General features: G+C 34.0%; 1 protein-coding gene, 2 long non-coding RNA genes and 1 pseudogene across 9 annotated transcripts; 2 read left to right on the plus strand and 2 right to left on the minus strand.

Annotated features, from left to right (window-relative positions):
- Positions 1-2,526: 2,526 nt before the first annotated feature.
- LOC112804085 (heavy metal-associated isoprenylated plant protein 27-like) lies at positions 2,527-2,999 on the minus strand (annotated as a pseudogene).
- An 8,673-nt stretch (positions 3,000-11,672) lies between these two features.
- LOC112800321 (F-box protein SKIP31-like) lies at positions 11,673-16,010 on the plus strand. Of its 4 annotated transcripts, none has more exons than XR_011861848.1 (9): positions 11,673-11,815; positions 11,950-12,023; positions 12,382-12,457; positions 12,635-12,745; positions 13,106-13,280; positions 13,393-13,515; positions 13,639-13,699; positions 15,279-15,408; positions 15,497-16,010. XR_011861848.1 is itself a non-coding variant. In XM_072196316.1 (8 exons), the coding sequence occupies exons 1-7, from the start codon at positions 11,717-11,719 to the stop codon at positions 13,662-13,664; spliced, it is 684 nt and encodes a 227-aa protein (XP_072052417.1). In that variant the 5' UTR covers positions 11,673-11,716; the 3' UTR covers positions 13,665-13,699; positions 15,279-15,798. The 4 variants fall into 4 exon arrangements, 2 of the variants coding, with proteins under 2 accessions (XP_072052417.1, XP_025698330.1); XR_003818420.2 differs by having other exon boundaries at positions 13,393-13,511; XM_072196316.1 differs by having other exon boundaries at positions 15,279-15,798.
- On the minus strand, positions 15,410-17,896 carry LOC112800323 (uncharacterized). Of its 2 annotated transcripts, none has more exons than XR_011861850.1 (3): positions 17,031-17,896; positions 16,804-16,907; positions 15,410-15,607 (listed from the first exon to the last, which is right to left on the minus strand). It is a non-coding gene; the product is annotated as an uncharacterized lncRNA (long non-coding RNA). The 2 variants fall into 2 exon arrangements; XR_011861849.1 differs by lacking the exon at positions 15,410-15,607 and adding an exon at positions 16,500-16,737 and having other exon boundaries at positions 17,031-17,860.
- A 199-nt stretch (positions 17,897-18,095) lies between these two features.
- On the plus strand, positions 18,096-20,337 carry LOC112800324 (uncharacterized). Of its 3 annotated transcripts, none has more exons than XR_003201368.3 (5): positions 18,106-18,505; positions 18,626-18,651; positions 19,458-19,719; positions 19,798-20,000; positions 20,127-20,337. It is a non-coding gene; the product is annotated as an uncharacterized lncRNA (long non-coding RNA). The 3 variants fall into 3 exon arrangements; XR_003201370.3 differs by having other exon boundaries at positions 18,384-18,505; positions 18,632-18,651; XR_003201369.3 differs by lacking the exon at positions 18,626-18,651 and having other exon boundaries at positions 18,096-18,505.
- Positions 20,338-21,301: the final 964 nt, after the last annotated feature.

The following is a 21,301-nucleotide window of genomic DNA, read 5'->3' on the forward strand; positions in this document are numbered from 1 at the left end:
AGTACCACAAATCTAAATGAAAGATTGGAGATCCCATAAATCTGGCTGTTGCAAGAAAATGTCTCTGGAAATTAAGCAGAGCTGCTGGATCTTGGACTCCGAAAGCTAAACCTTCTTGTCGGGGTTGCCCACGAATTTCCAGTAGCCAATTTGATTTTGCCTTCACGTACTCTGCTCCATTAATGGAGTGATGAAAAGAAAAAAAATTAAAAAATATGATCTATGAGGATGATGAAAATGAATATATACTCTGAAAATACAAAGCCAGGACATCAAAAACTAAAGGAAAAATGATTAGTTCATGCTGCATTACTTAACAATCTCATTTGGTTTGTACATTGGATGCAAATTAAAGATAAGAGGGAAAGAGATTAAGACCTTTTGGCGAATTGCAAATAGAATCCCGGCAACAACAATGAAGTTATGGATTTACTGCATCAAAAGCTCCACACCAGGCAAAGACGCCTCTGCACAACAACAACATCATCATTTCAATTCTTACCAAAATTAGAACATATACATCAGATCAAATAATAAGGAACACACATAGCTCATCATCGCAAACCATTATGAATCTGTGACTGAACAAAGAGGAGTATGAGTAGGCATATCAAAATTAAAAATCGTATACGTTCATTTGAAGAAGACGACTACTTACATAAGCAGAGAATACAGCATTATCACACCAAGACCGTTGATGGCCGCTTTTGGTGCTGCAACTATGACTTCTCTTCCGTTCTGTCTATTGCCATCCGAATCATCTCAGCCTCACCAAACTGCATGCCCATTGTTGTCGATGCCAGTATGCATCTCTCGCTCCTCCCTGTCGTGTCTCTACTTCTTCCCTCTGCTTCCCCGCAACAAACACAATACCATAATGCATGTCACCATCAAGAAATCTCCGTTTGACAAAGAGAACACAGAGATAACAAAAATAAAAGAAAAGAAATGATGCAGAGAGATATATAGATCTAGGAGAAGAAAGACATGAGAGAAGATAGAGAAAGAAAGAGAGTTATGGTAAGAAGAAAATTGAAATTTGATTATTTGAGAGATAGTTTGAATGCTTGATAAGGTTGTGCATATTTAAAAGAGAAAGTATGAGGAGCCAATGGAATATTTATACAATGTGTACAATGGAGGTTTAGGGAGTATTAGAGATATAATCATTAGTGTTATCTTTATCCATTAGTTGAAGCTTTTGGGATGAATGGTATCATGCATGGTATTAGAGCGCTAGATCCGAAAGGTCAAGAGTTTGATCCTTGGTGAACCCAAAATCAGTTTATGCTTTTGGAAAGATGTTTATTATTGCTAGTACTCGGATGGTTATTCTAAATAGTAAAGAGGATGTTCATTTTCTAACTCAATAACTCATTGTACACATTGTATAAATAGTCCATTGTCTCCCTAGCGGGATCCTATTTAAAATTCAAATTTCATATCAAATTACATATAGATATAGTCAAAATTAAAAGGACGAACATTAGGAACATCTTGAAAATGAAGATGAATCCTTGTCTGGTTGCAAATCTAGTCTTTACGGACAGAAAGATAAAGACAAATATAAAAGTATTATATCGTTGTTGTGCTCTTTGCTTTCATAGTCTCATTGCATGTGCTCTTTGTGGCAGTGACTCAGTACCTTCCAGCGATCTGCTCTCTTTCGCTGATTCCTCCTCTGTATCCATCCCTACAGTATTGAAGATCACCACAAACTCCACCGCACCCACTGCGACCACCACCGACATAGCATGGTCCACCACCGTAGCAGTCGCCATTTCATCCATTGCCGCAACCCTACCACCAGCGATAGCGTTGCCTCCACCGCGATGATTCCTCGAAAGGTTGGATCCATCAAGTACAGTGACATTCTCTGTCTTAGTGCGTACACTAACTCTATAATCTCCACTTCTGACTTAAATTAGGAACAGTAAGAATTAGAAGAAGAAGATGATGAATAAAAACTACTGAAGAAGAAGAAGAAGATTATACAAAAATAGAATCATTAAAAGGAGGAGAAAAAAAAGAGAAACTGATAATGAAGAAGTAGAAGAACCAAAAAAGAGGAGAAAGAGATAAAATTGGAAACAAAGAAGAGAGAGAAATCCTCTTTTAGTTTTAATTTTGTATTCAAAATTTAAAATTTAAAATTTTAGGAATGTGTGTACATGTAAATTGTAAAGCAAACTGAGAAAGGGAGATTAAAAAATTGGATACGGTCATGAAAAGTGTGGTGTAACGAAATTAGTTTGATGTAGGGATGTAATATAAGAATCATGATGATTGAAGACCTTTAAATTTTGATGGATGAATACATATAATAGAAATTGAGAATAAATCTGGTAAAAGACAAATAGGAATTCCACTATGAGAATAACCTTCTTTTATAGGATTAATTGGACTTTGTTATTGTGTTTAGGCTTGTTACTTTTTTTAGTTGTTACGTACTTATGCCACTTTGTACAATGACACTGTACATGAAGCTCCACATATGACATAACAGCATTGAATAACCAAGATACATCACATAACAGTGCAAGCATTGGGGTTCTCATCGCTGAAGGCGGTGGTGTACTTGACCTCGAAGGAGCTAGCACGTGCCAGTTGAGAAGCTTCTGGATCCAAGAGCACGTTCCTGACGTACCCAGGCGGAGCCTTCTTGTCATAAGCCTCTGGCGCATACGGGTGCGGAACGACGTCGTATGGTACATATGGCCAGAACTCTGCTTTCTTCCCAGTGCGCTGCCTCACGCGCTCTAACACTTTCTTTGGATCAACGTAACCCTTTACAGTTAACTTGCTCTGCTTGGGTTCAACTTCCACTTCTGTCACGCCTTTCATCCCCTTTCCACTGATTTCTTCACCCTTCTCTGGCACCCTTCGCAATCCATCTTCACCTTTATTTCCACTCCCTGTATTTGCTTCAGCTTTCTACTTTTGTGCTGTATTCCACACCATTCCTCACACACCTCTCCAATACTATCAAAAACACCCATTATACGTGCCTAATTAATCTAAGCTAGCTAGTTTGCTTAGTTTATGAAATTTTTTATATAATCCCAAATGAGCAATCATAAGATCAAATGCGGCCCTGCTTTTGGCAGAAGATTCTAGTGAAAAAAAAGTGAACCAGATTATTCTAGTGAAAATATTCTTTTTAAATTTTTTATTTTCTTTTATTTGCCGTGGTGAAAAGTGAAGATGATAAACCTACCCACCTATCGTCCATATAATCATCATCATCCAAGGTGAAAAGAAAAGAACAAGTTTGTAATTGACCTCAAACAATAATTGATGTCTAGTTTTAGTCTTCTAGTTATAACAATTTAATACGATTACCAACATTGATAAGGAGCTCAAGCACATGCATAAAAATAAATAAATAAATAAATAGTTAATAGTTAAATTAGTTTCTTAAAGACATATTTAATATTGACAACCCTTGGACAGGCCACAATGTTGTTGGCTTGGCTAGAATTACCGCCAAGGACTTACAGATTTACAAGAATCGAAACAATGCCTTTCAGTCTCTCCGAAATTGCCTGTGTTGGAAACTACCGGTAGGCAACAGTTTTAAAGTTAATTGTAATGTAAGCTTGTATCAGGATTCAAATTTAGCGGGATTTGGATGTATTATTAGAGATTTTAAGAAAGATTGGGTCTCGGGCTGCTCTGGAAGCATTCCCTCTAGCAGTGACGGATCCAGAAAGTTTTGACAGTGGGGGCAAAATATATGTATAACATAATAATAATAATTTAAGTTTAGCTAATATGTGTTTTAAAGAGATATGACAAACTTACTATTAGTAGAATATTTTAAATTTTTTCATTTGACAATTGTAAAATAAATACATTAAAAATTTAAATTTTTTGTATTTCTAACAAAAATATTTTCAATTTGTAATCTTGTAATATGTTCCTTTAGGACACAAGATAAATAAACTCTAATAATTTTTATAATAAAAATATTATATTGCATAAAAATCAGCTATAAAATTATTCATTAATCATTATGTATTTGTGTATAAATATATTTATTGTTTAATTCATTTTCAATATATATTTTTTATTTCAATATGTATTTTATACAAATAGTTACTTTTTATATACATATAACATAATTATTGTTATAATTATATTTTATTATTATAAAATATTATTACTCTTCAAAATATATAATTTACAAATTAAAATATTAAAATAATAATTTAAATAATAATATATAATTTATAATTCTATTTTTTAGGTTTTATATTTTTAAAAACACTGAATAATTTTTTTTAACAACACAATCGAAATGCCTCTTTTATATATATATATATATATATATCATCAAACAGTTATTAGAAATTCACTTCTCATACAATCAAAAGTCAACTCTCACCGATATCTATAGTTAAAATTTTTTCAATTAATGTAGTTGCTACTGAAAAAAATTAAAATTAATTTTAAAAAAAGGATAAATAATATCGTTTGAGTTCATTTCTAAGAAAGAACACCAATCTTATATAAATTGAGAATTGATCATTCTAATAAACATCTAATATAAAATTCTTAAACTGATTATTAAGTACCAAAAGTTAAGTAAAAAATTATTATGGGGTCAAATTCAATAATTTAATAGGGGCAAATAAATATTATTATCATATACTACTCAAAAAATTTTCAAATTGTAGTGGGGGCGCTTGCCCCCACTACCTAATATATAGATCCGTCCCTGCCCTCTAGTCTATCATCAGATGTGAATTATTTGATGCTTGAAGGGGGCTGGTTTTAGTTTAGGATTGCAGTTTGAGGGATATTCCTTGACATTCTGCCTATCATGCATGAGCTTACAAGTGGGTATTCATCTGAAGTAACAGATTTGGTTCACAAGATTCAGGAGCTTTTATCTCATTCTTGGCTTGTTCACGTTGAGTGGGTGTCCCGAGAAGCAAATAGAGCTGCGGATTGGATGGCTAGATATGGTGTCAAGAGTAACTCTAATCATGTTATTTGGTCTGAGCCTTGTGCTGATCTCCAGCAAATTATTCGCTCGGATATAGGATAGTGTTTGCTTTGTTTCTTTCCATGTTTAGACACAAAAAAAATAGTTTCTTAAAGATAAGACATTTTTTTAATTCGTTCCTAAAAGATTTTTCAATCAAATTAGTCTTTCAAAGATTACGAATTAATTTTATCTGTCCTTTGATTACTTTACTCACAATTTTCGTCAATAATTGATGATGTAAAATATTAACTGATAGCATACATGACCATAACATGTTCAATTAGACGTTAACTAAATATATTTACGAAAATCTATAAATTTAGTCACTATGTTATATTAGGAATAAGATTTTTGTAATTGAAGAAAATGACTAAATTAATAAATTTTCATAAACATATCTGATCAATATCCAATTAGACATATTAGGTGTTATATATGTTATCAATTAACATTTTATAACATTAATCTTTGAAGAAAATTGTTAATGGAGAGACAGGAGGACAAATATGATTAATTCACAATCTTTTAATGATCAATTTGATTGAAAAAATATTTGAAAAACGAATTTAAAATTTTCAGAGACTAATTTGACTATTAATCCAAAAAATAAATGAAGAAGTTACGAGTTTTTGGATGAGAATTATAGAAACCCCCAATTATGGGAATGATAAAACCGAGTATAAAAAGTTAGAATTCTATATTCAAATCAAATTCATAATATTATTTCTATTGTCATAAGAACTCGCTAATGTTAACCCAAAATAAAGTAAGAATAATGCATATGAGATGTGAATTGAAAAGAATGTATGAATGTGTGAAAAAGTGAATAATGAGTAGCTAGTTTTGTATTAAAATTGTATACGTTGTTATGTGTGTTAGATAAAAGTTTAAGTTAATCAAAAATTCAAATTTCAATCTCATTTGATCACATACATCTTTATCTTTACTCTAATCCCATTACAACCTTTAGATAAGTCCTCATGATATTTGTATGCATGTATTGAATAATTGTTGATTGTTAGATGAAGAACAAATCTTAAAAAACTTGATTAGAGGAGAATTGAGTGAATCAACCCTAAACACTTGAACGACTAAAGCGTATACACATTTGATGAAGGGTTCGATAAGTCAAATTTATATTTTCTCCTGTAATTATTTCTTGTAAATTTGTACATTTTTTTTAATTTAATTCAATTGTAGATTTAACTTGACTGTGGTGGCTTGAATTAAGCTTTTAGTTTGAAACATAACCCGACGTAAAACATTAGCTAGATGAATTCATTGTTATCCATTTTATTTGTTGTGTTACACAAACATTTTCTTATGCGATAAAATACATACTTTGAATGCTTATTCTATTTCATATATTTAGTTGACAAGTCATAAGAAATTATATGCCCGCATAATACAAAATAGAAATATAAACAAATAAATAGGACTCATCTCGTGTTGTTCAGAGAAATATAGTTTGCTTCGTTGGATCAAGCTAGTGACCACAACTATGGTGCTCTTCTAGCTGACATTTGGGCTTTGAGGCATCGAGCATGGACTGTGTCTAACATTCTAACTGCCTATTGTGAACTGTCATGGACTCATGGGTGAGACTAGGGTAGTGTTACCGACCCAAAAGAATCACAAGACTAAAGAAAAACAATTATTTATATTCATAAATTTTGTAACAATTTTGCTATGTTATCAACAATATTTTTGTTAACATCTGCCAACTATTATTTATAAGTGTGTTTAATAGAAGTGTCTTTATGGATGTGTCTAATAAAAATATCTTTTTTATAGCTGTGTTTAATAGAAGTGTCTTTATAGATATATTTTTTGGATGTGTCTCTTTATATATGTGTTTAAAATATAATAATTAATCATTGTTGGCAATAAGTTGACAGATAATATGTTGATATCCTATACTTTTTTATTTTGTAAATATTAACAAAAATATTTATTAAACAAAAACATTAATATTATATTTATAAAAAATGAGTTTTGTGTAACACAAATACTTAAATTTTAATTTTTTAATAAAATTTTTAAATAATTCTTACATTTTATCTTCAATCTCAATTCTATTATTTTTTATTATGACTTGTGTCCGTGCATCATCTCTTTCTATTATGTGGAATGGGAATAGATTGGATAGTTTTGCTCCTAGAAGGGGGCTTAGACAGGGCGATCCAATGTCTCCTTACTTATTTGTGCTTTGTATGGAAATACTTGCTTGCTATATATCTCATAAGGTGGTCGAGGGTGTGTGGAAACCAGTTTCTGTCACTAGGGGTGGCCCAAAATTTTCTCATTTGATGTTTGCAGATGATCTCTTACTCTTCTGTCAGGCTACAAAGAGTCAGGTCCAAATGGTCATGCATTCTTTTAACATTTTTTGCAAGGCATCTGGCATGAAAGTGAATCTTAAAAAGTCTAAAGCTTTTTGTTCTAAAAATGTGACTGCTCGTAGAAGAGATATTTTTACTAGTGTTTCTTCAATACGTTTTACTTTGGACTTAGGAAGATATCTTGGAGTTAACCTTAATCATTCCCGTACCAGTAGGGCTTCTTTTCATTCGGTGATTGAAAATGTGAGGGGAAGATTAGCTAATTGGAAAGGAAGGCTTCTAAATAAAGCAGGGAGACTTTGCCTGATCAATTCTGTTGCAGCATCCATTCCTGTCTATCATATGCAGGTATCTTTTTTTCCAAATTGGGTTTGCGATAAATTATCTTCTATGATGAGACAGTTCCTTTGGAAGGGTCAAGTTGATGGTAAAGGTCTTTCTCTTGTTAATTGGAGGACCGTGATCACTCCAAAAAAATTTGGTGGCCTGGGTGTTAGAGATCCTGCGTGTGTTAATATATCTTTACTTGATAAATTGGTGTGGCAACTTTTTCATTGTCAGAACAAGCCTTGGGTTGCTCTATTGAGGGCGAAGTATCTGAGGAATGAGGGAGTTTTAGATGGCCGTGTCCCTTGCAATGCTTCTCATGTTTGGAAGAGTATCTCAAAGGCTTTTGGTGCTCTTAAGGATGCCTTCTCTTGGTGCGTTGGGTCACTTGATCAATCTTTTTGGTTTGACAATTGGAGTATTGAGGGCCCAATTGCTCAAGATGTCCATTTTGTACATATATCTGACTCTGATTTAACTATTAGAGACGTTTGGAAAGATGGTCAATGGAATCTCCATGATATTTTCTCTATCATTCCAGAAGATGTCAAACAGCGTTTGAATGCTTATAATCCGGATTTGAATGCTGGAGAGAGTTCGGGTTGGTCATGGGGTGTGGCATCTTCTAGACTTTACTCAGCTAGGAGTGGGTACAGTTGGCTAGCCAAAAGAAAGTTTGACTGGAATGAGCATGATAATTGGTTGTGGGTATGGCAACTGCATATTCCTGAGAAGTACAAGTTCTTGATTTGGCTCAGTTTTCATAATGCTATTCCTACGGCAGAGTTTCGTTTGGGTCGTGGTTTAGCTTTATCTAGCACCTGTCATCGGTGTCAGAATCGTTCTGAATCAATTCTTCATTGTCTTCGGGAGTGCCCTAGTGCCAAGGAGGTCTGGAACCTTTTAGGCCTGTATTCAGATAACTCGAATATACATTATTGGCTCTACAAAGGTGCAAGGAGTGAAAATATTTTTCTTTTCTTTTCGACCATCTGGTGGATTTGGAGAAGCAGGAATCATGACTTATTTAATATAGATGATTCATGGAGTGCTAGTAAAGTGGTGAGTTTGATTCGTAGTTCAGTAAGGGAGTTTCACACTATTTTTGCTATGCATCAATCTCTGTCTCCTCCTTCAGTTTGTTTGCATTGGGTTCCACCTCCAGTTTATTCTGTTAAATTGAATTGTGATGCTAGTTGGTTTGCTCCTTCTGGCTATGCTGGTTTTGGTTGTATCATTCATAATCCTGATGGATGTTGGTTGAAAGGTTGCACTGGGAAAGTCAAAGTGTGCAGTGTTCTTTTTGCTGAATTGTATGCAATTTGGAGAGGTTTACTTCTTGCTTGGGAGAGTGAATTTCGTGAGATTATTTATAAAACAGACTGTTTAGAAGCTCTTTTCTTGGTAAACCAAAGAATGCTTGGTAAGGATATTCCGGAATGGGATTTGGCAAAGCATATACAGGAGGTTATGAATTGGAATTGGAGAGTCTCTATTCTTTTAATTCAGAGGACTGCAAATAGTGTTGCAGATTGTATGGCTAAAGCAGCTGCTTCTGTCGCGGACATTTACTCGAATTGGAGCCAACCATGGAGTGAGCTTCCACATCTAATAGATTTAGATATGACCCTAGCCAATTAATTTGGTTTTGTCTCTTTTTTTTTCTTTCTTTTCGATTTAGTCACCAAAAAAAAATTCTATTTTTTTTCTTTCCAACTTTTTCATTTTTCAACAAAGATGCTTCTTTTTCTTCATGCACAACTGCATTGTATTTTTTCTTCTCGTTGTCATTTTCAATCGCCAACACTAAGTTCAATTGATTTGTGGTACTTCCTTTTTTCTTCTCCAAAGCTTCAATTACAGAGTCGGTGGAGGGATTCTTTTTTAAAACTTTCTTTTTTCTTTTATCCTTTTCGGTATTATGGGGTGCGAATCTGATATTGTTAGGGATTTGAATTTGTTCATTTGATTCCTAAGAAGGTTGAGTGGGATTTCTCCAAAAAGAATTGTTGTCGGAAAATAAAAAAGCAAGGGCAATGCCTGCTTCCAGCAAAGCGGCGATGAAGAACGAGGAGAAAATGCTAACGGTGGGGGGTGGGGGGAGGAAGGAGCTAAGTTGATTTGGGAAAAATCCTTTAGTTTTTTTGTCCATTGTTTGAATTTGAGAATATACTGAGTCAGAAATTCGGGTTTAGGTGGTAAAAAAAAATAATCCTAAAATTGACACGACGAGACAGAACAAAGGAGCACAATATCAACCTCAAATATGGTAAGAGTGGGAATCGATCCCAGGTGTGGCTTAATATGAGGCAAATTGATTTGTCACTCACACTTTGTCTCAACTACGTCTGTAGTGGGTTAATTAAGGGAGTTTGATTTTTTTTTGTGTATTAAAGGAGTTTGATTTTAGTTTAATGAAAATGTGTTAGTTGTTGGATATTTTTGACATATTGGATAAAATTTTTGTTAAGATTGGACTTTTTGTTGGATTATTGAGTGTGGAAGGATCATTGTAGTTTTATTTTTATTTGTAGGATATATCAAAACTAAATTTTTGTAACATTATAAAGGATTGTTTTAGAATTTGTTTGGGTGTTGTTTTTGCGCGGTAAGTTTTGGGAGAGGTACAGCTTGTTCGGACTAAGGTTGAGCTCGTTTCAATTTGGGTTGGATGAAGCATATGTGATATGTCGATTTTCAAAGAACGAAGGCGGTGAAAACCTGTAAAGACACTCCAATATTCAAGTCAAAAAGAATGTGAAATAAATATAATGCAATTCAGAATGAATAGTGTTGAGTTTAGAAAATTTATATCTAATTTAAATGATGATCAAACATTATTAAAACATTTATTAGAAAAATGTTAATTTGATATTTGCTTCAAATTGTTTGTATGATGGGTGTGTTAGTGTGTAGAAAATTAAAATGAGTTTCCTATTAGGTCAAAAGGCAATATGAGCCCAACTTGTTATTAATCAAACCTTGTGCAAAATTAATATAAGTGGCTGTGCATTGAAATGAAATAAAGAGGATCCAAAGAGGTCCATGTCACAAGCGCACTAACCAATATTGAATGATCAAAAGAAGGAACCCAAAGGTTTTCAAAGCAAGCCACGGTTACCTGCTACATTGTGGAATGGAATTCAAAATTTAAATTGATTAATTGCATGCATAGGTAATCGAAATTCAAAATTAAATTGGGTTTAATATTGTATTGAAAGCTTTGTATCTTCTCTCTCCTCTCTCTTTGCATTCGGTCATATCATTAGTCAGAAAAGAAGATGGAATAAAGAAGAAGTTATCAGAAGAAAAAGTAAAGTAACAGAAAAGCCTATGGAAGAAAGGTTACGAAGAAGGAAGACGTGAAAAAAGGCATGGCAAGATTTTTGTCATTGAAGGCAAGATTTGAAGAAGGGCTATCCGCCTCTGTCAGAGAGAAAGATCTTAGTTGCAAAAGTTCACTTCCATTTTTTGTTCATCAAAAAAAGAAGGTAGCCGCAGAGCTACACGTAGGAAGAAGCAAAAAATGGAAAGCAAGGAGCTGTCCTGGGACAGAGGTTCATCAAGGGTTCGAATTCATTTTTGGGGCCAAAGTCAAGATGAAAGGTTCAGATTGAAGAATTTTGGTGAAAAGGGTTGAAAGAGGTACATGTACGTTGGTTTTGTTTCGGTTTTCTCTCTCTCTTCTCTCTGTCCGAACCGCTGTTACTCTGGGTTGGAGAAGAATTTGCTTGGTTGGACTGGTTTCAACCTTGGAAGCTTTCCCTTCTATATTAAGGGTGAACGGCCAAGGGTTGAGATCAAGGAGAGAAAGTGAAAAACACAGAGTTCTCATAGCTACTTAAGCTTCCTGAGTTCTTCTCCTTTAAAGATGTTCATTTTGTTTTCTTTTTCTTAGTATTATTTGTCTGGGTCTCATGGTAAAAGGCAAACATGTGAGGTTTGTAAAAAAAAAAGCTAGTGAAAAAAAAATGTAGTAATCAATATTAGAAAAAAAAAGTCATAGATATCTCAGAGTTTCTTTCATAGATTTTTGGAGCCGAAGAATTACAATATGAATAATGTAGTGGTGCCGAAGAGGATTGAGACCGGTTCTTTCAGCAAAGTCCCACCTGAGCTCTTTCACCATATCCTTAAATTCCTGTCCTCAGAGGTTGCCTCTTTATATATTTTTGTGAAAAAAATAATAATAAGATGAAGGAGAGAAAACCCTTGAATTTTAGGGTCTACGTATATAGATTGTTTAGGGTTTATTGGCTAACTACTGTTGTTTTTTGATGGGTGCAGGACCTTATTTCTTGTTCCTTGGTCTGTAGGTTTCTAAATTATGCAGCATCCGATGAAGCATTGTGGCGTCGATTGTAAGTAAATGACATCATGTCAAAGTTTGCAGCCTTGCGATTGTTGTTGATAGTTGTTAAATATTTAGCATCTGACGACATGAGCTGACTAATTTGGATTACATGCTCTTAATCCATGATATCTCCTCATTTTGCATCGTCCTTGTAGTTGATGCTGAAGTGATATGAGACCATGAACTGCCATTTGAAGTGGTGGCTCTCACCTCCTATCTCAACTCCTATCAGATTGGGTTTTAGGAGTGGGTTCTCCTTTACTTCAATAGTTCATGTTGATTATGATTCCTTGTTTCATATGATTTGTGATATTAGGTTTTCATGAATCATGTTTATATCCATTGTCATGATAAAAATTATTCAGGTACTGTATGCGATGGGGTCTTCTTCCCCCTACAAGAAAGTTAAGGGAATGTCCATGGAAAAAGTTATATATTCAGGTAATTACTTATTTTGCCCATTTTGTTTGATATCTATTCTTTCAACATTTGTTTTTTATGTATTTATAATAATCATATTTCATCATTTCTCTCATAGAAGCTTGAGTTGAGTTATTCATACATTTTGTTTGTGCATGCATGTTTGTGGATCTTTTCATTTGTCTTATCATTGTGCAGCGTGATGAAGAGGATATGGTTGAACTTGTCAGAAACTGCCAAAATGAGTTTAAGGAGTATTACATTCAAATGCAAGCAGCTAAGCGGAGTCAAGCCCCTCATCCTTCGCAGGTAATGGGAGCCTCCATTAATGTGGAAATATCTACTGATATATTGAGAATGATCTTAGGGAGATAAATAGTTATGGTCCTTGTACCGTTGTTCGTGCTCCCCTGCTGTCCAAGCTATTTGATGAAGGGGAAAGCTGAACTTTATATTGTAATGCCCGTTTGATTTTGCTCTGTGTGTGTATAAAACTTAACAGGGATTTGGGATTTCATAACATTATGCAAATGCTAGGCTGCAAAGTGATTTTGTTGTTAATACTTAATACTATAATGTGTTTTGATGTGAATGCTTCTTGCCTCCATAAAAGATGTGCCTCTTAACTGTTTGTGACCTCCCCTAATTGTATTCGTTTAACATGTGAAGGTGAAGGACGACAGAATAATCCTTGACAAAACATTAGCTGATCAAGTGTCATCATGGAAAAGCAGCAAGGGACTCAGCGATGCAGTGGTAACTGATCATGCTTGTTCTGGGGAAACATGCTCTTACTATGAAATCGGAGATGTATTTATTTGTGAGAAGACCGGGCAAGTTCATGGTATGAAACCTGTTTTATGGACAATGCTACAGTGTATTTTTACATTGCATAAGTTTAAATCCTTTAGTTTAGACTAAATCTAACAATGCAATGTTTCTTTTTCTTTTTCTAGTTTGTGATGAGACTTGTAGAGAAGTAATCATGGATCCCACCAATGAGCTTTTGGTCTGTACAATATCAGGGCACTGTTTCGATAGATTTCTGTCACCATCCGAGATGGAGCCGGATACTGTAGGTCAAAGTCTACTTAATATAGCATAAAATTAATTATCAATAGCATCTATTATAATACTGATACATAACCGTGTACACAGTATAGCTTGTCCTCGTAACGCTTTCTGTTCTTTCGAAACTTCAGGAACAGCAGCAAGGTGGTGCAACTGATGAGGCAGAACCATTTATGGGGTCGGGCCGTTTTGGTAAACTCATCTCTCCCTGTCTCTGGCTTCTGTTCTTTGTTCATTTTTCGGATCAAATCAAATCTTGCACATCCATCTCATTATGTTGCTTCTCATTATATTCATTTTTTCTTGATTGGTGTTCTAAAACTTTTTTTTGTTAAAAAGAATGTAAAAGAAAAAACGTAATATCGAACAATGCTCACAACGGAGAGTTTATTATTGTTAATGATAGATGGTTAGTAGTTATGTAAAACATAATAATGTCACTTTTTCACCGATATTGGTCCATTTTTTCAATGGGATTGAAACCAGTTGAGGATTGCCATTAGCATACCGGTATAACTCCGTTTTATGTTCTGGACAGTTATATTCGTTAATAAAAAAATATATCGAACTAATTTTTAGTTAGTTAATATTAACTAATATCTTTTTAATGTCTTTTTGAAAAAGAAATTTCTTTGATGTCTATAGAATTTTTGTCTAATTTACCTAAAAGTAGTGCGATAATAAAGTGAGACATTTGTTTTAGTTTTTGAATCCGATAAGTAAAATTTAAGCATCATGATACAAAATTATGTCTTATTTAACAGATAATAGACATGTCACCGTATTTATATCTTGATTTTTGATGGATATGAACAGAACAGAGCAAGGAACACATCTTAGGATCTTACTATTACATCGTGTCTGTCAAGTTGCCAATACTTGCCATACTTATTCTCGTAATAATATTCCAGCTTAGAATCAGATTCACCACAACACAAGTTCGGGAGCAAAGAAAAATTGCTCCAGATTCTTTGATCGCAATCATTGCATTAGCTTTGAAAGAAGTTCCTTGTTTAGATGCAATTCCAATTAACTAAGAATTCCTCTTAGAATAATTCAATGAAATCTAATCTCCCCATCCACATAAAATAAATAAATCTGAACACGTTTTAGTTTTTAGTTTGTTTAAGAAATATTACTCCACCATAAACTAAATTAAACTAGTTTAAATTATATAATTCTTATTTTTTTTGGTTACTAAAAGAAGAATTTAATTCTCATATACGATATAAATAAATTTTATATACATCCAATTACATATATCACATTAAAAAAACTTCTTTTCAATTATTGCAGTAATAGTCATTAAAAAAATATTTTATATCCTTGATACATCAAAATTACACTCTTAGGAAAACAAAGTTATGTAATTTTTCATTTGACATGTCTCCTTCTAAAAAAATGTTAGAGTGAAAAAGATAAATAAATCATTGATCTCTTAACTCAAAAATAAATAAAATGTTAATTAATTAAAATATTCCATATAATAATTTATTTTACATCCAAAGGGATTATAATTGGAGATATCATTGTTTCTATTACAGAAGTTATAGAAAATGACCTATTTTAGAATGTGACTTGAAGATTGATTTACGTAATCGGAAGTAACTGAAAAGATTTACAGTGAAACCTACAAATCGATCACTGATTCAATCCGAGTAACTGCAGAGGATATACGTCAACAGAAAACTAAGAGTAATGATACAAACTTAAGTCAAGTTAGTCCTATGTATGAATTGATATTATTTTTTCTCTTTGTTTTGTTTTTCAGTACTATGAAGAGATTGGAAAACCAATACCAAAGGTTGAAGTGATGAAATATCTAAAGAGTAAGCAGTACACGGATGCTAAGGACTATTCACGGGAATGTGAATCTTTTGTGATGATTGCCACAGGACAAAGTAAAACAAGAATACCTTAAGCTTTTAATTATGTGACATACATTTCATCAATTTTGAAAACTCTTTAATCCTCAAAATTATAATGCAGGTGTGCAAGGGACATGTAAGTATGGAACAAGGGTAGATTACATATTATCATCATCAGATTCAACATATAAGTTCGTAGCAGGGTCCTATCTTGTGCTTTCTTCCAAAGGGACTTCAGATCATCACATAGTCAAAGTTGATGTGGTTAAAGAAAATAATAGCATTCTAAATAGTAGTCCTCGTGAAGAAGAAAATAATAATGTAACAAAGATGCAGCAGAGAATGAAAACACAGCCAAGTCCATCAAGTTGTATATGGAACAAAAACACATATGGGAGAGATATAGATTGAGTTTCTTATTTTTCTTTTTCTTCTCTTTAATTTGCTTACATTAATCATTGCTGAATTTAACTATAGTTTCGAAGATGGGGCAGTTCAGTTAGTTTTAATTTGTTAATGCTTCCTAATCCTCTAGTCATATGTGTTCTGTATAAATCTGTGTTTCCTAAAAGACAAAAGATTTACAAGATTATTGAGAGGCAAAATGTTATGTCTTACACATTTTTCTTTTGTTATTTCTTTTTGGAGTTGTATAGCTTTTGGTTTTTGATTTATGAACTCAAACAACCATTATTTATTTATTTCTTTCTTTTGTTAATAAGAGTCCCATTGCTTTCATAACATAATACAAATGGGGAATAGTAGAAGGCTAATATTTTTAGTGTAAAAAGAAAACAAGAAAGTTGATTAGTGTTAATTCAAATATAAGGTAAAAACAAATAAATATTGATTAGTAGAATAAAAATATCTAAAGAATCTTTTGATAGACTATAGGTTATAGTCAAAGAAGTCACAAAACTTGGTACTTGCATTACCATGGGACATGGGTTGCTGCTGTTTTAGTTTTACTCAAAGAAGTCAACGCCTTAGTAATTGGTGCTATTGATTTAGAGAAACTTGACATTAACTCCAACATTAATGAGTCAAAGTCGAAGACTATGGACCATGATCAAGGTACATATAAAGATATACATAGAACAGAGAGAACAATGACTCAAACAAGATGGCAGAAGAGGAATCCATCATAGAAGAGGTGGAAGAGTACACCAAGAACGCGGGGTTTCACCAGTTTCAGTTCCGTTTATGAAAAAGCAGAACCATGAATACCCCTTATTCAAGCCAAATAAAAAACAACGCATATCACAAAACATTAAATTCATTGTACTCCTATGGTTCACAACACTTGCAAAGACTAACCACATTCACCAAATATTACAAACACGTCAAAATTTAATGTTAAACCTGCCAATAACAACTATGTCACATTCAGAGATTAAAGCATACTTTCAAACACTAATAGGAACGTACCTGCTCATCTAAACCTACACCGCTGCGTTGAACCCAATCATCCCTGCTCCTCACATTCCACTGGCACGTTCCCTCTACAACACGGCTGCAGGACCCCATCCTCTCTGAATAAATTGAAATCATAACAACAATTAGCACAATTGGGTATACTTAATGTGTCGTTCACTTTTTCGCTTATTTCACCAGGCTAACAACATCTACTTTACAGATTTTAAAGTGAAACTCACCTATTGCTGTAAATACAACGCACTTTGTCGTACTGAGTATTTATCCCACCAACTTCGTCTGCCCAGCACTGTACCCACCACGCCAGGAACCGTTCAATACCTGACTACATCCACTCGATGAACACATTCAAATGACACAAACACAGAAATGGAAGACCCCAAAAACCACCACGTCGGTAAACCACCTCCCTCCTCTTTGTAAGCTCCCTACTATTGCTCCAACAATCATATTCTTTGGAAAACACAGTTTTCTTTTTATTAAGGCATTCGGCAGGGTGGCCTAAGATTGAGCCGACCCGGAATCACACCCAAAAGACAAATACGATGTAAAACAAAAACATAACAACAACTACACTCCCTCTTAGTGGAACTTACCTCCCCAATCCCGATGCACATAAGCCTACCGCACTCCTTGAATGAATCCAAGGCCCTACCAGATAAGAACCTTGCTGCTTCAATAGCGGAGGGAGACGGCGACGCAAGGAGTGAGCCACTGGAGAGAAGGTCGCCGGGGAGAGGAATCAGCTGCTGGAATATCTTAAAATCGGCTCTTCTCCTTGGGAAGATGACAGAACTCAGCATAGCATTATGCATCTCAACATTGCGTTCCTTTAACAAACATCCCGGCAGCATCAAAATTATACCTTCTTCTTCCTCACACTTTCCTAACCTTCCAATCCTCCATAACGGTGGAAAATATCATCTATCCAATACAGTACAAATTTGATTACTTTTTTAATTAATTACAAATCTTCTTCTTTTTTTTTTTTGGGTATGAGAAACTGAGAGAGATTAGAGTTCTTGGAGAGCATCAACGAGATTGAAGCAATCTCCTGCGGATCGAAAAACCTAACTCTATTAATTACAAATCTGATTAGTTATAACTTTTTTATTTCACATATTTTTTCTTTTTCTTTTTCAAACTCATCATACAGTTTGGGCTAAAAATTATCAACCATTAATTAAAAGAAATAAGTTAGTCCAAAAAAAAAAAACGGATATACGATCAAAGCCCATTAGCCAAGAGCCACCACCAGCTTATTCCAATTCAGCTATCTCATAATAAGCTTTCTTTGAGGATTATCTTTAGCCGTTTCATTGAGTGTCCTTCCATAGTCTTTTTGGTCTTTACACAATATTATACACAACAACTTTTTAATTGGCTACCTGATAGTACTTGTCATACCAATGTATCAGTAAAGTGATTGTAACACCTGAAAATTTTCCTATAAGTTAGTAGTTAGTGAGGAAGCCAATAAGATCCTGTGCCTAAAATCGAGGAGGGGCAACAATTTCGGAATATCCACGTGTCAACGTGTGAGAGCAGCATGCAATGCTTTGACGGTTATATAACAACAAACGCGTACGGCGTGCATATCTTATTTCGCGCTCAAATTCATTCAATAAATACTTCTTCCTCTATTTCTAAAGATCCTCCAATTTCTTCACCCACTTCTTTCAAAATCCCTGATTCGGTAAGCTCCTTTAATCCCCTTTTTATTTCATTTTGTAAAATTTTCATCCTTGTTTTGGAACTTCTTGTTAACAAAAATTTGATATTGCTATTGGCTTTTGCATGCAACACTAACATTAAGATCCAGATCGAAAAGATTCAAAAACGGTAATTATTTTTTCACTACTTAGTTTCTTCTTGCAGTCACATCGTTTCCATATTCGTTTTTAGTGCTCTGGATTTGGATTTTCTTCGCGATTTACGTTCTCCTTCTAATTCGTTTTTTTCTATTGTGTAGTTTTAGTTTGGAAAATTCGGTTTCACGATCTATGCTAGGGTTTCACTCAGTATCTTGTTTTTAGTGGATTTAGGTCTCCGCTCTTGCTAATGCTCAACTGTTTGATGATGATGTTGATGTGTTGCGCTTTTACATGCTGCTGTGTTGTTAATTTTGAAGTTTCTCACTGTTTAGTGCTGATTTGAGTTGTCTTATTTTGCTCAATGTTGCCTGAACCATATTGATTGGCTGCTTGTTTTACCTGTTTGATGTAATTTGGATTCATATGAGTTATTTTACTGCTGATTGCAACAGCTCAATCCTGAATTCTAATTCGTTTTTTTCTATTGTGTAGTTCTAGTTTGGAAAATTCGGTTTCACGATCTATGCTAGGGTTTCACTCAGTATCTTGTTTTTAGTGGATTTAGGTCTCCGCTCTTGCTAATGCTCAACTGTTTGATGATGATGTTGATGTGTTGCGCTTTTACATTCTGCTGTGTTGTTAATTTTGAAGTTTCTCACTGTTTGGTGCTGATTTGAGTTGTCTTATTTTGCTCAATGTTGCCTGAACCATATGAATTGGCTGCTTGTTTTACCTGTTTGATGTAATTTGGATTCATATGAGTTATTTTGCTGCTGATTGTTTATCCGGGAACGTCCAATTTACTGCCGGAATGCTTTTCTCATTTTGTTCCAGGCATGACGCACAGCAGCGATGACGACGTTCTGGGGCTTGGAAATAAAGCCTCTGGCAGCAAGAAGAGGTCGCCGCCAAGTGACTCCGAAGACGACAACGAAAGGGAAGACAGGGGATTCCAATTGGAATCCCCAGAAAATAAGAGACCGAGAACTGCAGATGAAGATGAGGATGATCCTAATCCGGAGGTTTTTCCAGACTGTGATGCTCAAGTCTTACATCTGATGAGTACGGGAGTACTTTTTGTTCTGCTAGTGACGAGGTAATAAATTAATTTTGTTTTTCTTTATCTAGTGCAGAAGTAGCAGACTGTTAACAAATTCATTTTATTTATGTTAAGTGGTCCACCTACTCCTAGGCAAACCACGCAATTGAACGAGATAAGGGCACACCGTATCCTAACTTTCATACTGAAATCGGGGTCCATCGGGACCCTCCTACATTGTCCTCCTACGCGAGAGGACGCCCTTCATACTTTTCCCCCTCATGTCCTTCCACAGGAAATTGCTGACACAGTAGCTAAATACGCGGATTGAGGATATGGTAATTGTTTTACTCTTTTTGTTTCTTCACAATTATATTGTCTGTTTATATTATTAAGCTGATTTTGTTTTGTTTGGGCTGTATTTTGATCAAAGTGTTATGTTGTTGTTTCTTTCTTTTTCTTAGATTTTCAGATTCCACAGAGCATTCATCCATAGCTGTTGGAAAGCTTTGGGAAATGTTTTAGGTCATGATATGAGAATGCTCATTGTTTGTTTGATTTTGGGAAATGTACTATGTACTACTGAGATGCTGCTGAATTTTAGAGAAGTTTTGTTTTCAAAACTCAATCTTCACTTTGATTAATTGACATGGTATGCACGCTTTTCGCTTTGAATGTTGCCTAGGCCAATTAATCACTACCTTGGCTTGTCATTTCTCTGTTTAGTTGAGATTTCCCATTCTTATATTTTACTAAGCTGCTTCATATTCTTTATTTCCACTCATCTTTGAAGAGTGTTTGTCTGGACCCAATTGCATTAAATCAAAATAAAAAATCTGAATTTTCTCTTCGAAAATAGTAATGGTGAAAAGAACAAGCATTCTACTCTTGAAATAAGATTGGTCTCTTTTCTTAACATCTATGGGAAATACAATTATACAATGCCTTCTTTTCTCAATTATAATGAATTTAAAGTGCATCAAAGGTAGAAGTATGGTTGAAGATGCACATTACAACGTTAAAGCAAAGGATTGAGAAATTACAATGAAAAAGTATATCAAAGTATGATTGTTTTGTTGACAATGAACTCGAGACGTTAACTTGGGTTTAATGGAATGTACAAAAATGAAAAATTTCAAACAAATTGATTGTAGTAGCTGTTACCGAAAGTCCAAAAGGTTTCACTTTACCAACTACTTTCGATGATTCTCATTGAAACCTAGGTTCTTTAACACACATATAGCAATATGGTCCACCCAAATTGAAGACTAAAGACACTTGCCTCCTCAACTTTCTCATACACTCTCTTAGTGTGTGTTTGATTTCAGTTTACAAACGGGAGTTTGCATAGAAGTGATTTTACAAAATTAATTTTGATGAAAAGTAAGTTTGGGTTAACGTAATTTTTGTTTGGCAATTTTTATATCAAAATTGATTGTAGTAAAATAAATGTTGTTTGGATTATACTACTTAAAATCATTTTTAGATGAAAAATTACTAAAAGAGACATCAATTTAAATAATTTTTTACATATGCAAAATCAAAATACTAACAAAAATAATATAAAAATATTTATCATATAAATAAAATAAATATAATAAAAAAATAAAAATATAAAAGAGAGTACTATAATATAAAA

The sequence above is a fragment of the Arachis hypogaea genome, chromosome 5 (genome assembly GCF_003086295.3).
Source record: "Arachis hypogaea cultivar Tifrunner chromosome 5, arahy.Tifrunner.gnm2.J5K5, whole genome shotgun sequence".
NCBI lineage: Eukaryota > Viridiplantae > Streptophyta > Magnoliopsida > Fabales > Fabaceae > Arachis > Arachis hypogaea.

What these genes read in the sequence shown, in the direction of transcription:
- LOC112800321 (XM_025842545.3), top strand. Translation starts at nt 11,717, where the DNA reads ATGAATAATGTAGTGGTGCCGAAGAGGATTGAGACCGGTTCTTTCAGC. An exon ending in TTAAATTCCTGTCCTCAGAG is followed by an intron (nt 11,816 to 11,949) that starts GTTGCCTCTTTA and finishes TGATGGGTGCAG; the next exon opens with GACCTTATTTCTTGTTCCTT. An exon ending in GAAGCATTGTGGCGTCGATT is followed by an intron (nt 12,024 to 12,381) that starts GTAAGTAAATGA and finishes AAAATTATTCAG; the next exon opens with GTACTGTATGCGATGGGGTC.